This window comes from Papaver somniferum, chromosome 9, assembly GCF_003573695.1.
Source record: "Papaver somniferum cultivar HN1 chromosome 9, ASM357369v1, whole genome shotgun sequence".
Taxonomy (NCBI): domain Eukaryota; kingdom Viridiplantae; phylum Streptophyta; class Magnoliopsida; order Ranunculales; family Papaveraceae; genus Papaver; species Papaver somniferum.
Window position 1 is genome coordinate 997,588 of NC_039366.1, and position 14,127 is coordinate 1,011,714.

The 14,127-nt window shown below is 36.4% G+C and overlaps 2 protein-coding genes across 2 annotated transcripts; both read left to right on the top strand.

Annotated features, from left to right (window-relative positions):
- The first annotated feature begins 1,305 nt into the window (after positions 1-1,305).
- LOC113309922 (lisH domain-containing protein C1711.05-like) lies at positions 1,306-2,952 on the top strand. The gene is made up of 3 exons (XM_026558441.1): positions 1,306-2,026; positions 2,099-2,809; positions 2,897-2,952. The coding sequence occupies exons 1-3, from the start codon at positions 1,306-1,308 to the stop codon at positions 2,950-2,952; spliced, it is 1,488 nt and encodes a 495-aa protein (XP_026414226.1).
- A 3,798-nt stretch (positions 2,953-6,750) lies between these two features.
- LOC113313346 (F-box protein At3g07870-like) lies at positions 6,751-9,016 on the top strand. The gene is made up of 2 exons (XM_026562110.1): positions 6,751-6,923; positions 7,565-9,016. The coding sequence occupies exon 2, from the start codon at positions 7,634-7,636 to the stop codon at positions 8,621-8,623; it is 990 nt and encodes a 329-aa protein (XP_026417895.1). The 5' UTR covers positions 6,751-6,923; positions 7,565-7,633; the 3' UTR covers positions 8,624-9,016.
- Positions 9,017-14,127: the final 5,111 nt, after the last annotated feature.

Here is a 14,127-nt window from a genome sequence, read left to right on the forward strand (position 1 = left end):
CATTTGTTCTTAGGTTCCTTTGGTACCATTTTTCGCGCTTTCTTAAAAATTTCCTTCCCTTTCTCTATCTATTTTCTTCAGTTCTGGTTAGATTGTTTCTGATATCATTAGAACACATCCCGTTAGGCATTAAAAACGTCATCACATTTTCGTCTTTGGAGTGTTCTGTTTTCAATTGGGAATTTTAACAAACTGCCACACTTGCAAATCCCGATTCAAGAAACTGCCACCGTTTTTTTCAGAGTTTATTTAATGCCACAACCGTTAGCACTAACGTCTTGGACCCACATGATTGGTCAAACTTTTTTGACTTTGTCCAGATTACTTACACGTGTCTTATGTGGACGGCTCAAGATGTCGAGCATGAGATTATTACACGTAGCACAGGCTAAATGACTATTTTATCCTTCGTGGGATTGAAAACAGTTTGCAACTTTGTATCGTTTCATTTTTTTCTAGGGTTTGCTCGTTCTCTCTGTCCGCTCTGTTCTCTAGTGGAAGAAATTAGGGTTTGGGTCAGTTTTCAGCGGGATTTTGCTTAGGTTTAGTGTCTGAGTAAAGGGTTGGGGAGCGATCGAGATTCAGAAAAAGAAGGGGAAGGACAAGCAGCAGATATGGTATGATTGCAAACCCTAATTTCGTTTTTCTGAGTTGAATTAGGGGTTTTCTCTTAGGTTTTTGTTTCTCTTTCTTGTACTTTTTTTCTCTTGCTCTATGTCCGCTCTGTTCTCTAGTGGAAGAAATTAGGGTTTGGGTCAGTTTTCAGCGGGATTTTGCTTAGGTTTAGTGTCTGAGTAAAGGGTTGGGGAGCTGAAGATGAAGAAGAATAAGGGGAAGCACAAGCAGCGGATATGGTACGATTTCAAACCCTAATTTCGTGTGTTTGATGAGTTTTATTTTAGGAGTTTTCTGTGTGAAGTGTGGAATTTTTAAAACCCTAATTTCGTGTGTTTGATGAATTGATGAATTTTATTTTAGGGCTTTTCTGTGTGAAGTGTGGAATTTGATGAATTTTATTTTGTTTGTTCATTTACAGTGACCATACATATTATCCATATAGAGATATCAGTGTGTTTGTTGTGAATAGTAAACTTAATTTGCTATTCCCTCACATGGATAGAGATAGAATTGACCTTAAGGAATTTGAGAAGATGTTGCGTGTTAAGTTGCATCTTGATGAAACAGAAATTCCAAATTTATATTGGACCATAGACCCATGTCTGCCTGAGTATTTGGTTACAAATGAAGACTTGTTTAAGTTTTGGGAGCATGCTGTACCTGATGATAAAGGGTTCATGTTTACAAATGAGTGTAATGAATTCAGAATTTAGGAATGACAATGACTTCATTAAGGATGCAATGGAACAACCAGTAGTAACAATTGATGAGACTCCTAAGAAGGCACCTAAGAGGATTGCTAAGAAGCCAGTTTCAAAGGAAAAGTCAGTAAAGATATCACCTACAAGGAGATCACCAAGGTTGCATGCTCAATCAAAGAATGAAAACTCAAATGGAGGAGCATCTAGGAAGTTGTTGTTCATGGATCTGTTAAATGAAGTGGAATCTCAGGGTTTTTCTTGCCTAAGTCAAGCCACTGTTGTTGGTTCTAGCAGTACACCAGTTGATAGCTTTAATCATGATTACTGGGTTGATGAAGTAAACAACACTGCTGCAGGGGATAACACTGATGCAGGGGATAAGACTGATGCAGGGGATAAGGCTAATGCAGGGGATAAGACTGATACAGGGGATAAGACTGATGCAGGGGATAAGGCTAATGCAGGGGATAAGACTGATACAGGGGATAAGACTGATGCAGGGGACAATAGTGATGGTGATGATGAGGACAATGTGGTGCTAGAGAACACTACTGTAGATGAATGTCACCCCATTGAAGACCCAAATGCTCCACCAATCTTTGACAGTGATGAAGAAAATGATATTGATTATGAAGATATTGTCAAGACATACAAAGTTGGAGATGAAAGCAGTGATTCAAGCAGTAGTGAAGAAGACAATGAAGAAGGTATGGACCCTTTAGTGTTTATAATTTTTTGTTTATTTTTTACATGTACTAACACTTTGATGTTGATTGCAGTTTCTAATGATGACAAGAATAATGATAAGGATAATGATGGTCCTGAAGTAAATGATGATAAATATTCCAAACCAAAGCTTGATTACCAGAAGTGGAAAGAAATGTTCAATATGCACAGTGATGAAGAAGAAGAACCATTATTCCCTGTAGAAGAAGAGGTGACTCCTGTTGATCCTACTAAGATGGAGGTAAAGTATGCTTTTAATAACAAGAGTGCTTATAAGAAACATCTTAGGGGTTACTGTGTAAAACATAATTATCAGTATACGGTCTATAAGAGTGACAAAACAAGATTAAGAGTGAGATGTAGGTTTAGGGAAGAGTATGGCTGTAACTGGTTTGTAAATGCTAGCATAAAAAGGCATGAGCCTACTTTTATTGTTAGGAAGGTTAATCTAGAACACACTTGTGTTGCGGATCCAAAGAGTTTTAACAGATCCGCGGATCCTGAGTTCGTAAAAGATGTGGTACATGAGAAGTTAAAGCAGACAGCTGGGGCCTTAATTCCAAAGCCTAAACACATTGCAAGAGACTTTTTTGTAACTCATAACATCAATATACCTTATATTTGTGCATGGAAGGCTAGAAATCTTCTTTTAGAAGATCTGTTTGGTAATTATGAAGACAGCTACAAGGATGTACCCATCTTTTGTGCAATGGTGGCTCATACTAATCCAGGGTCTGTTGCTAAATACACTTATGGGAAAAGAGGTATACATTATGTTAAGACATTCATGATTGATTCATTTATTTGTAAGTGGTGCTCAGTTATTTAATGGTTGGTTACTAAATGTGCAGATAAGACATTCATGAGCATGACTATTTCTTGCTTATGCAGTGGGCATTCTTTGTAACAGTGGGTCTCTTCTCCACAAACACAACAACAATTCTCTTTGGGTAGCTTGATATTCTTGGATTTGAGTGGATGACTGGCAGAATCAAACCATTCAAAGTAGGTGCAGGTAGGATTTGAACACTTCAAGAACATTTCTCCATCTGTTTCTCTTGTGCTGGATCTTAGTAGTTGTCTTATACCATTACAAGGTATATGTTTGCATCTAGAGTACATCCAGGGACAAACCTTAGACTCATGACTTCCTTGTTCACATGTTGGACATAGATCTGGGGTAGTTTGCTGTCTAAATTTGCTGCTGCTGCTGCTCTTGCTACTACTACTGCAACTGTTACTACCTGGAGAGTTTATAACCTTTTGGCTCATTTTTATGTGTTGAACTTCTGAAGAAATTGACTAATGAAGAGTTTGGGATCTTCATTAGTATATATAGAGCTTCAAGATGATGAATAAGACCGTTATAAATCCAGGTAAAATATGGATCGTCGATTTTTTCTCTTAGATTGATCCCACGTGTATTCCGACCGTTAGCAAATCTTGCACGTTTTTCTCACGTGCACGGAGTCGCGAGTTAACTCACTACTCTATAGCCGGTTAACTCAATCCCAGTGAACTGATTAACTCAATCCCTGTTAACTGATTCAGGGGCTTCTATGTAATTTTGGACGGGTTATTTAATGCCACGTATGTACTAACAAAGACTAACAGCCGTTAACCGTTATCTCAAAAAAACGGGATGATAAAAGTCAAGAGTATGGCATTTAATAAACTCTCAAAAAAACGGTGGCATTTTCAGAAACTGCATATTGGAAGTGTGGCACTTTATTAAAATCCCCTTTTCAATTTAGTAATAATGATGGGGTACATGTTTTTATTATCATTCTTACAATTTTCTGTTGACCAGTCGCTATTTATAAAAACGTAAAAAAACATACAAAGAACAAAAAAAAAATCATCAACAGCTTGAAGGATCGGAGCCCAATTCGCCTTTCTACTGTATCATGAACCATTCGAATAAACACTATGTATAAGCACTTCTACAGACATACGAGTAACTTATTGTAGTTTAATTTAAGAACTAGTCAATCATTAATCTGCTAATAAGGCTATTGAAATTAGGTCAGTAAATGTTAGTTAGGAGTTAGATGCCCAACAAACGCTTGTTAGTGCAGTCTAAGTAGGATCTTGTTAAGTTTTGTAGACTACAAAAGGCATAGTTTCAAAGTATGCATCCTCTCTGCTCTCTCTCTCTCTATGCCACATCCTACAGAAGTTGCCTAATTGGATTTTTATAGCTTTTTATTTTTGAAGCAGCACTACAAAATAGAAGGCTTCTTGGGACGGCCAAAAAGCGTCCCAAAAAGCCCTAAAACCGTTCCAAGAAATATTTGTGACGGTTTTGTGTCCGTCCCCTATTCTACCGTCACTAATATTTTTTTGTCATACTTTCTTTTAGGAACGGTCTAAAAATAGTCTTAAATTAATTATCCCGTGATCTATAGGGACGGTCAGACCATGAACGTCCCAAATAACCATCTCTAGTGACGGTTTTGGAAAAATGGCCGTCCCTAAAAGCCACCTGTTTTGTAGTGCAGGTCCAATTTGATGTACCTGAGCGTGTTCAAGAAAATTTACAATTTAATAAATGAGAATGAAAATAAACAAATGTTATTAGAGATCTGTGTATGTTACTTACATCCAGCAGGGCGGAGTCGGATCCCGATTTTTAGTTTTCCCCAACATCCCAAAACATATTCTGAGAGTAGAGATTATCTGACATGCAAACACAAGCCACCGAGCAGGGAGGAAAACACACAACATGAGAAAGAAAAACTCCACAAACACCAAACTAAGGTGGTTCAAAGAACAAATGCTTCGAGTTAGCAACCACAAAATATTTAAAATTCTGGTAAGGTGGAGAGGGATGCTGGGGACTATATATTCTGAATTGTTAAAACTCGGTACGTATGAACGAAAAAATTGTGACCAACCTAGCTAATTTTAAGTAGTTGAATCACGTCGAATCGAACAAGATAATTGGATAAGTCATTCAGAGAGGAAAAGAACTATCTAGAGAGGTGTAATTATTCATCAATCAATATATGCATCATTTGGTCTTTCTTCCCATACATATTTAGTAAAACCCAGAACGACATCGAAATCCTTACCTTCCCCGTGGATTATCCCCATAAACTCATTGTCAGATATGGGCCTGGACGTGGATACGAGAGTCCATATCCAGTTAAACCCCAGTAAAGTGGAACGATTTTTTAGGGATCATGGTTTTTTTGGGGACCATGGTCTTATTAGGCCAACCCCCTTATACTTATAAGGGGTGTCCCAAAATTAGGTAAATATCCATTTACCCTTTACTTTAATTTAAATTAAAACTAACTTAATAACTATATAAATCTAATCATATACATTTAATCTAAATGAATTTATTAACCAAAATCAAAATCAAAATCAAAATTAAAAGAGCAATCGAAAATTTTTTGTTTTGAAAAAAAGTTTATTCTCTTCTTCTTCTCTCTTTCCTTGACGTTCCTCGTTCGATTGAAAAACCCATAAATCTTTTTAATTCGTTTTTGGATAGGAAAATTGAGTAGAAATCATCAAAATATGGTTTAAATGGATGTTAAAGTGGCATGTTCTGTTAGGAATAGTTTTAAAAAAACTAGTTTTGTAACCGAACATTCTGAAATCAAGAACACGAAGAACACTTCGGTTATCAAGAATTTAATTTTTCATAACCGAACTCCGAGTTCGGTTGGTTCGCAAAAAATTCTAAAACTAGTTAGTAACCGAACTCTAGCCATAATACCAAAAAAAAAAAAAAAACAATGTAACCGAATTGTGTTATTTTTCCTACTATGTTGAGTTATGATATAACCGAACTTTACCTACCCTGTTCGGTTGGTTCGCAAAAATTTCTAAAACTATCTAGTAACCGAACTCTACTTATATTCCAAAAAGAAAATTTTTTTCCAATGTAACCGAACTGTGTTGTTTTGCCTACTATGTTGAGTTTCAATTTAACCGAACTTGTTCCACTATGTTCGGTTTGTTCGCAAAAAATCTTGACAAATCGAACTCTTCACTAATTGCATACATGTGGATTTCGGTTAGATATGCTGTTGGGTTAAAGTTTGCGAACCAACCGAACATTACTCTGTAAGTCCTATAAACAAAGTTCGGTAACCTGCGTGTATAGAAAAGGTAACCGAACAACTAAAAACCTCCATTAAAGAACGAGTTCGGTAACCTGCGTATATGGAAAAGGTAACCGAACTACACTTTCAGATGAGTTCGGTAACCTGTTCTTCACATAAGGTAACCGAACAAGCCCAAATCTACCCTAAAAATTTACAGTTTTTTGAAAATTTGGAGCAATTCAACCAACATTATCTAAGTTTGAAACATACCTGGGTACCCAAATACTCTTCCTTCGGTTGTGGTTGGTAAAATCCTTTGTTTTTCATGTTTTCCTTCTTCATCTTCTCCAACTCTACTCTCTCAATAATTCTGCGTCTTTTTAATGATTTTTTAATCTCAGTAATTATTTTTAACTTAATCATTTTACTAATCACTATGCTAACTATTATTAACACTAACTAACAATAACTAATCATTATCAAAAAATAAATCAAGAGGATAATTTAGATATTAATATAAATATATTGATAAGGGGTGAACTAGATTTAACGGACCCTCGCCCACCAGACCCCCAAAAAATTTTCAAGAGGGTAATTTAGATATTTAGATAAGTGACTAAACGGACCCTCACCCACCAGACCCCCAAGTTTTCATTTCATAATTTGGAGAGTAGAAAAACTCTCTGGCGATTTCAGTGCTTGTTCTAGGTTTTCAAGATCAAACCTGGAAATTCTTCATTTTATGTTAAATTTCTAAATGGATTTCAGTGAATCTCAACATCATGACTCTCCTTCTCCTCTGACAAGAACTCTGCAGGTAACAATCTTCTTGATTTTTCGGATTTTCATGTCTGTAGCTGCTTAAATATGTTATTTGTTCTCCTTAAGAGTTCATTCATGTCTGTATTTTCAGATTACATAATCTCAAACAATACTAATGAATAAAGAAATTTTAAACATTTTCATTGTTTTTTAGGCTTTCAAAATGATGAAAATTTAGGGTTTAGGAAGTAATTGGTGAATATGATTGGTTTTGGAATTGCAATTTCATCTGTTGTTGATGAATAGCTTCAACAGGTACCTTTAGCCTGATTGTTATGAATTTCAAACTGATTTGTCGGATTGGTAATACCTTAGTGATGCAGTCTAAGTGTTTGTAGAAATACCTAAGAGAATGAGTCAAATGACCTTCTTACACTGCTACCTGATTTGTTGTTTTTAGAATGTTTCTCTAATACATGCCACACCAATGGTTTATGATTCACTAATGGGTAATAGGCCACAAAAATTAATGGTATATGTATGATTCTTTACAAAGTGCGACAAACCATGGAATTTACAGGTTTAGGACAGCAAGTGCATCGCTTGTGCAGTTTTGCTAGTTTACATGACTGTAATCTTGAGAATTTGATTGTATTTTTGTATTTCTGCTAATAACTAATTCCTGTTTGTTGGCAGAGGTGAAATCTTGACTGTTCAATCTCCGGGTCACAAGCCAGGAGTTTCTGTTGTGTTGCTTATATTCCCATGGACAACCTCCCCAAAGAAGTCACATTAGATATATTTTCTAGGTTACCGGTCGAGTCAGTATTAGATTGTAAATTAGTGTGTAAAGCTTGGAGGGATATTTTACAGTTCCGTGCTGATAATTTCTTTGCCGATCTCCATCTACAAAGCCAGCATGGTCTTCGATTAATGCAGCCGCAGGAGCAACACAAGCAGTGTCTTGATCATGAAAGTATCCATGATTTCCCTAATTCTGAACCACTAAGTTTCTTTGGATTTGACGGACATGCTTTCTACTATGCTGAGTACCATGCCAGTGGTGAGATTACTGATAAGCAGCCTAATTACCAAACAAAGAAGATGAACCTTAAATTTCTGGACGTCGTGCAGGGATTTGTTGGTTCGTGTAATGGATTGGTTTGCTTATCAGTCAACTCAAAGTATAAAACCATCTTCTATGACAACGATGGCATTGAGAGAAACTTCATATATCGTGACGAACCTTCATACGTTTGTAATCCCATTACAAGAGAATACGTGACACTTCCAGCAGTGTTGATTGACGAGAAGAAAAGCAGATGCGGTGTTCGCGTGGTGCATGGATTTGGTTACTACCCTCCAACAAATGAGTACAAGGTTGTTAGAATCTCCTATTTTGGAAACACTAGTAAACCCCCTTTCAAGGGGGAGATTGAGGTGTATACACTTGGTAGTGACAGTGGGTGGAGAAGCGTAGGAAAAACGAGTTATGGTTTGCTATTTAATTCCGCTGCAAGCGTCTGTGTAGATGGAACTCTTCATTGGTTTCAGAAGCGGTTTTTGAGTATTATGGCCTTTGATCTGGGAGTGGAGAAATTCTACTTGCTTCCTTCTCCATATTCTGAAGGGAAACTTTGTGTTATCAGAGGGTTCTTGTGTGTGTTATCTGAATCTCTGGAAACACTGGTTTTTAAGGAAGGACCCCTATACGTCATGGAGTTGGAATTTAGTGTTCACTACAGGAGGGATTAGGGGATGTATTTTATTGGCCATTACAAGAAGGAATGAAATTTTATTGGGGAAATGTGGGATGGTTATTCGACATAATCTGGAAACAGAGACTTCAGAAATGATTTTCGACAAGAAGGGCTATGCAAGTTGGCAGCTACCATATTCACACTTCAACAGTATTGTTTCACTGAACACGCTAGGAGAAAGCAATGTACTGATATTTTCAGATTGACCGCAGGCAGATTTAAGGAACTGTAGGCTTCGGGATGTCACAAGTTAACATACACTTGGGTATTACGAGTTTTAGTTGTGGTCATTTTTTTATTTTAACGGCTGATTCCTGTCTTTTTGAAAGAAGAACAGTCTTCCCTATGTTATGTTATGAGATAAATATTTGGTGGGCATTGACTGGCAGTTCTTGTTACCATTCATTCTTTGGTTCCTTGGGAAAAGAAAGAACTGCAGTTCTTGCAACTCCTTAACCAGGCTTCTAAGAAAGGTGAAGAATATGCCTATCAAAATAAAAACTGAGAGAAAACTTGGCACTAAAATGTTTGTTGTACTGCTTTTGAGTTCAAGTCCTATATTTCCTCAATATGATTGTCAATTAAAAAGTAGAATTCAAACAATTGTTTCCAACATGAGAATGCCTCATTTTGGTATAAGAATGTCTCATCCTAAAACATATGATGTGCAGTAAAAACTTTCATCGTCCTTCCTCACTAATTTTTAACCCAGTGGATTAAAATTAAACATTTAGAATTTATAAGGTAATAGAGGTTATTCACAGACTTTTCGCGCTTTCTACTGGTTAGATTGGTCCTAATCTCAGAAGAACACATCGCGTTAGCCATTAATTGAATATGCCATCACATTTTCGTCTTTTGAATGTTTTGCGTTTCAATTTAATAATAAGAATTGAGGACCCAATGTACATGTTTTCTTATCATTCTTACATTTTTTCCGTTGACAAGTCACTACTCCCTCCGTCCCTAATTAGATGACCTATACCATAAATAAGTGGAGTGATAGATTAGTATTATTATAAAAAATATGTAAAATTTGATAGTCATATTTATATTCATTAGACAGATGTTTTAAAATGCTTTTTGATGATACAAAGTGTACGAAAATCCGTTATATAGTTTGAGAGATAAATCATTTCTAAATTTATTAATAAATTTTAACTAGCTCATCTAATTAGAGACGGAGGAGATAGTATTTATTAAATAAAATGATTTTGAAGTAGAAGTGATGAATGTGAATTTTCTTCTCCTGTATCAACAGCTTGAAGGAACGTCGCCTTTCTTCTGTGTCATGAGCCACTCGAATTCCTTAAGGCTAGAAAAGCACTTCTCCGGGTCTTTTTTTTCTTTCCTGAAATAAGCTGTAGGAGAATTTGCACATCACCTCAAGAAATTTTACAATTTAATAAATGAGAATGAAAATAAATAAATGCTATTAGAGATCAGTCTATGTTACTTACAGCCAGGAGGATGGACTCAAAACAGAATTCGGATCCCAAATATTTTAGTTTTCACCAACATCCCAAAACATATTACGAGAGTAGAGATCATCTGACATGCAAACGCAGCAAGCCACCAAGCAGGAAGGAAAACACACAACATGAGAAGGAAAAACCCACAAGCACAAAACTAAGGTGGCTCAAAGAACAAATTAATGCTTCCGTTTAGCAACCACAAAATATTTTAAAATTATGGTAAGGTGGAGAGAGGGGGTATTATATATTGTGTAGTTTATAACTTGGTACGTATGAAAAAAAAAAATTGTGACCAACCTAGCTAGTTTTAGGTAGTTGAATCACGTCGAATCGAACGAGATAATTTAATAAGTCATTCGAAGAGGAAAAGAACTGGCTAGCTCCTAGCTAAGGGATAATTAGATAAATAGTTCAGAGAAATGTTTGCTTAGAATTATTGTTTGAGATTAAGAAGAATCATTTTAGCCACCACACTACGAAGACTCTTAGTCTTACATCAGCCAATTATTGGACAATGCTGACACTAGGTCCAAAAATACAAAGCTAGGGTTGCTGACTTTGGGCTATCTTTATGTCGATACATGTAGATAAATCCCATTTAACCACAGTAGTGCATGTAAGGCCATCTACCCTATAATGATAAGGGATGTCCTAACACTAATCCTACTTAGTGAGTTTATTAATTTTTTCTTAACCTAATTAACATTAATCCTAACACTAACCCTACCTTAAATCGTGAAACCTAATTTAAAAAAAAAAAAAAATTTGCAGCAAGGAAAACTGTTTTCTCCAATTCTTCTCTTCTTCTTCATTTCAAACTCGTCTTCATCGATTAATCGTCGATTCATAAAATTTTCATCGTCCATTAATCAATAAGTATATAATGGTTCTTCGAAAGCAAACCAAAAGACTCCCAAGAACAGGTCCACCATTAGGACATTTAGCTAATCAAGTAAATGAAATTGAGGAAGAACTTGAACCGGAAGGTGAAGCTTTAATTCGTCGTAACAGTCGCAAGAACAACCCTGAATCTGGCATGGGACCGATCCGGTGGTATTTCCCGACAAACCCATTCATTTTTATTTGTTTTTCATAGATTCAATTGAATAGAAATCATCAAAATAGGCTTGAAATGGTAGTTACAGTTTTGAGTTCGGTTAGAACGTGTTTTATAGTTGCCATAGGTTCTTAACCGAACTCCCTGAACTGAAGAACACTAAGAACAATTCTATTTTATATGCTTTATAACTATGTTACCGAACTGACGAGTTCGGTTCTTTCGCAAAAATTTTGCCATGTAACCGAACTCTAGGGTTAAAAACATAAGAAATTTTTTTTCCATGTAACCGAACCTTACTGTTTTTCCCATTATTTTTATTTCTCTTATAACCGAACTCTATCAACTTTGTTCGGTTGTTTCGCAAATAATTTAAAATTGCCATGTAACCGAACTCTAAGGTTAAAAACATAAGAAATTCTTTTTGCATGTAACTGAACCTTACTATATTTTCCATTATTTTTATTTCTCTTATAACCGAACTCTATCAACTTTGTTCGGTTGTTTCGCAAAAATTTTAAAACTGCCATGTAACCGAACTCTAGGGTTAAAAACATAAGAAATTTTTTTTGCTATGTAACCGAACCTTACTGTTTTTCCCATTATTTTTATTTCTCTTATAACCGAACTCTATCAACTTTGTTCGGTTGTTTCGCAAAAAAAAATTAAAATTGCCATGTAACCGAACTGTAGGGTTAAAGACATAAGAAAAAAAAAATTCCATGTAACCGAACCTTACTGTTTTTCCCATTATTTTTATTTCTCTTATAACCGAACTCTGAACTATGAGTTCGGTTTGTTCGCAAAAAATTCTCTGGTAACCGAACCTTACCCTGAATGACCAATAAATTTTTTTAGTTGCACTTTTTTTCGTGAGTTATTCCTAATATCTTTTGTTTTCTTTATTAGTGTCAAAGGTAAGAAATCCAACCAACCATTACCGGAAGATTTGATAACTCCCCCGCCTAGAGGCAAGATACACTTAGGTGCCAATAAGCGTGGAGCCAAATATGTTGTCAACCCAGACGATGTCAATAGAGATAATGTTGACAATGTCATTCAACAAGTCAATCAAGAGATTGTGGAAGACATGGGTAATCAAGAACATGATGAGGATATTGTGGAAGACATGGGCAATGTAGAACATAATCAAAGAGGAGGTAAGGAACCAGCTGAAGAAGAAGAAGGAAATGAGGATGAGGATGATGACGGTGAAGAAGATGAGGATGATGACGATGAAGAAGATGAAGAGGAAGCGGAATGGGAAGTTGAAAAAGTTAGAAACACGCCTAAAAAGCCTTGTGCTAGATATGCATCCATTCCTGACTTTGTGCTTTCCTCCAAAGAACCCAACTTATGGTACTCCTAGAGATGGAAGGGAGAAATTGTTTGGCTACAAAAACTCATGGACTGCCAAGACCTTTGCGACCAAGGTATTGAATCTTAACCATGAAGATTTTTTCATTATTTTATTTTTCTATACATATTTGTATATAAAATACGATCTTGTTATTGTAGGACCATAATGACGTTGTCCGTGTTTTAAAACATCAAAAGAACAAGAAATGGAATATAGAGCTTGAGTGTGATGAGGTCAAGCAGGTGGTATATGATTGTGTACTTTGGAAAGCGGTAGAACAAGCACACCAAAAATTTGATGTTGTCACTGTTACTGCATTTGTTGAGAGGGCTTATCCAGAGACGGATACTTTCCTTCTACCGTTTGGCGAGATGGCAATAACTCCGGATGATTGTTTTATAATCACAGGCCTACCAATTACTGGAAAAAGTGTTCGAGATGGCTACGATCCCAATATGACTTTTGAATCTCTCGAAAATTTGGTTGAAAGGTGTCTAGGATGGAGCGATAGGAAGGAACAATGTGAGTTTAGAAGAGCTGCAAAAAAGCCTAAGAAAGGTGATGGGTATAATCCGTTTAATGCAGACCGCACGCCCAAGAAGATGTTGAAAAAGATCAAGCTGAAGACCTTGTTTGATGAGCTTGGAGGGACGAGAGATTTGGTTCTTAAAGGAAAGTTGGTGATGACCGAAGAGAAGCTTAAGCACCATGTGACTGTTTATTTTTTATACCAACTAGGAAGCATTTTCTTCCCTGACACTTCAGGTCATGTGGTAAATTCCCATTACCTCCAGCTATTGGACCCACTTGATGAGGTGGACAACTACTGTTGGGGCATTGCGGTTCTTTCATTCGTTCAAGCGGAGCATAGAAAAGCTTTGAGGCTAAGGAGTCTTTACTTTAGAGGGTTATACACCCTTGTTCAGGTACGCCATTAAGTTTTCCTTTGTTTTTTATAATTGAATTAATGTGTATTGTTCAATCATACTGTGAATGTATCTTTTCTTGGTTTTCTCATAGGTTTGGGTGTACGACCACTTCCCTAAACTGAAATTGTCTCGTTCTCACGATCTTTGGCCTTATGGGAAGCCTACAGCTGGTAAATATGAATTTTTGAACTCCCAGGACAAGAAAAGGGAAGAGAAGGTGTTGAGGTTGAGGGAGAAATTGGATGCTTTGACGCTTCGAGATGTGTTTTTACATTCATACTTTTATAATGAAGATCAAGAAGATGTTGATGTTGAGTATATTGATTTCTCACCTATCGTAGGTTACAACGGACCGTTGTTTCATCCTGGCGGTTATACAATGTATAATCCTCGTAGAGTATTGAGACAATTTTCTTGCATCCAAACTATCCCAAACGAGGACAAATTTAACTTCAAGGTGACGAAGCGGGGAACCAAGAACACCGAAAAGAATTTTGATACCAAATACGATCCAACTCCATCTGTGGTCCATTGGAAAAACATTGCGGAGTATATTGTTCCTACTGTAGACTTGTCGGATTCCATTGATGATCCAAATGCTGTTGAAGAGGGTTACATTGAATGGTATGAATAATGGTCTCATCCTTTGGTAATAAACAAAGTCCAACAAGCTCGTGC

Bases quoted from the DNA above. Each gene is read 5' to 3' on its own strand.
- LOC113313346 (XM_026562110.1), top strand. From the start codon at position 7,634: ATGGACAACCTCCCCAAAGAAGTCACATTAGATATATTTTCTAGGTTA.
- LOC113309922 (XM_026558441.1), top strand. From the start codon at position 1,306: ATGAGTGTAATGAATTCAGAATTTAGGAATGACAATGACTTCATTAAG. The intron at 2,027-2,098 runs GTATGGACCCTT...TGTTGATTGCAG, and splicing joins TGAAGAAGACAATGAAGAAG to TTTCTAATGATGACAAGAAT. The intron at 2,810-2,896 runs GTATACATTATG...CTAAATGTGCAG, and splicing joins ATACACTTATGGGAAAAGAG to ATAAGACATTCATGAGCATG.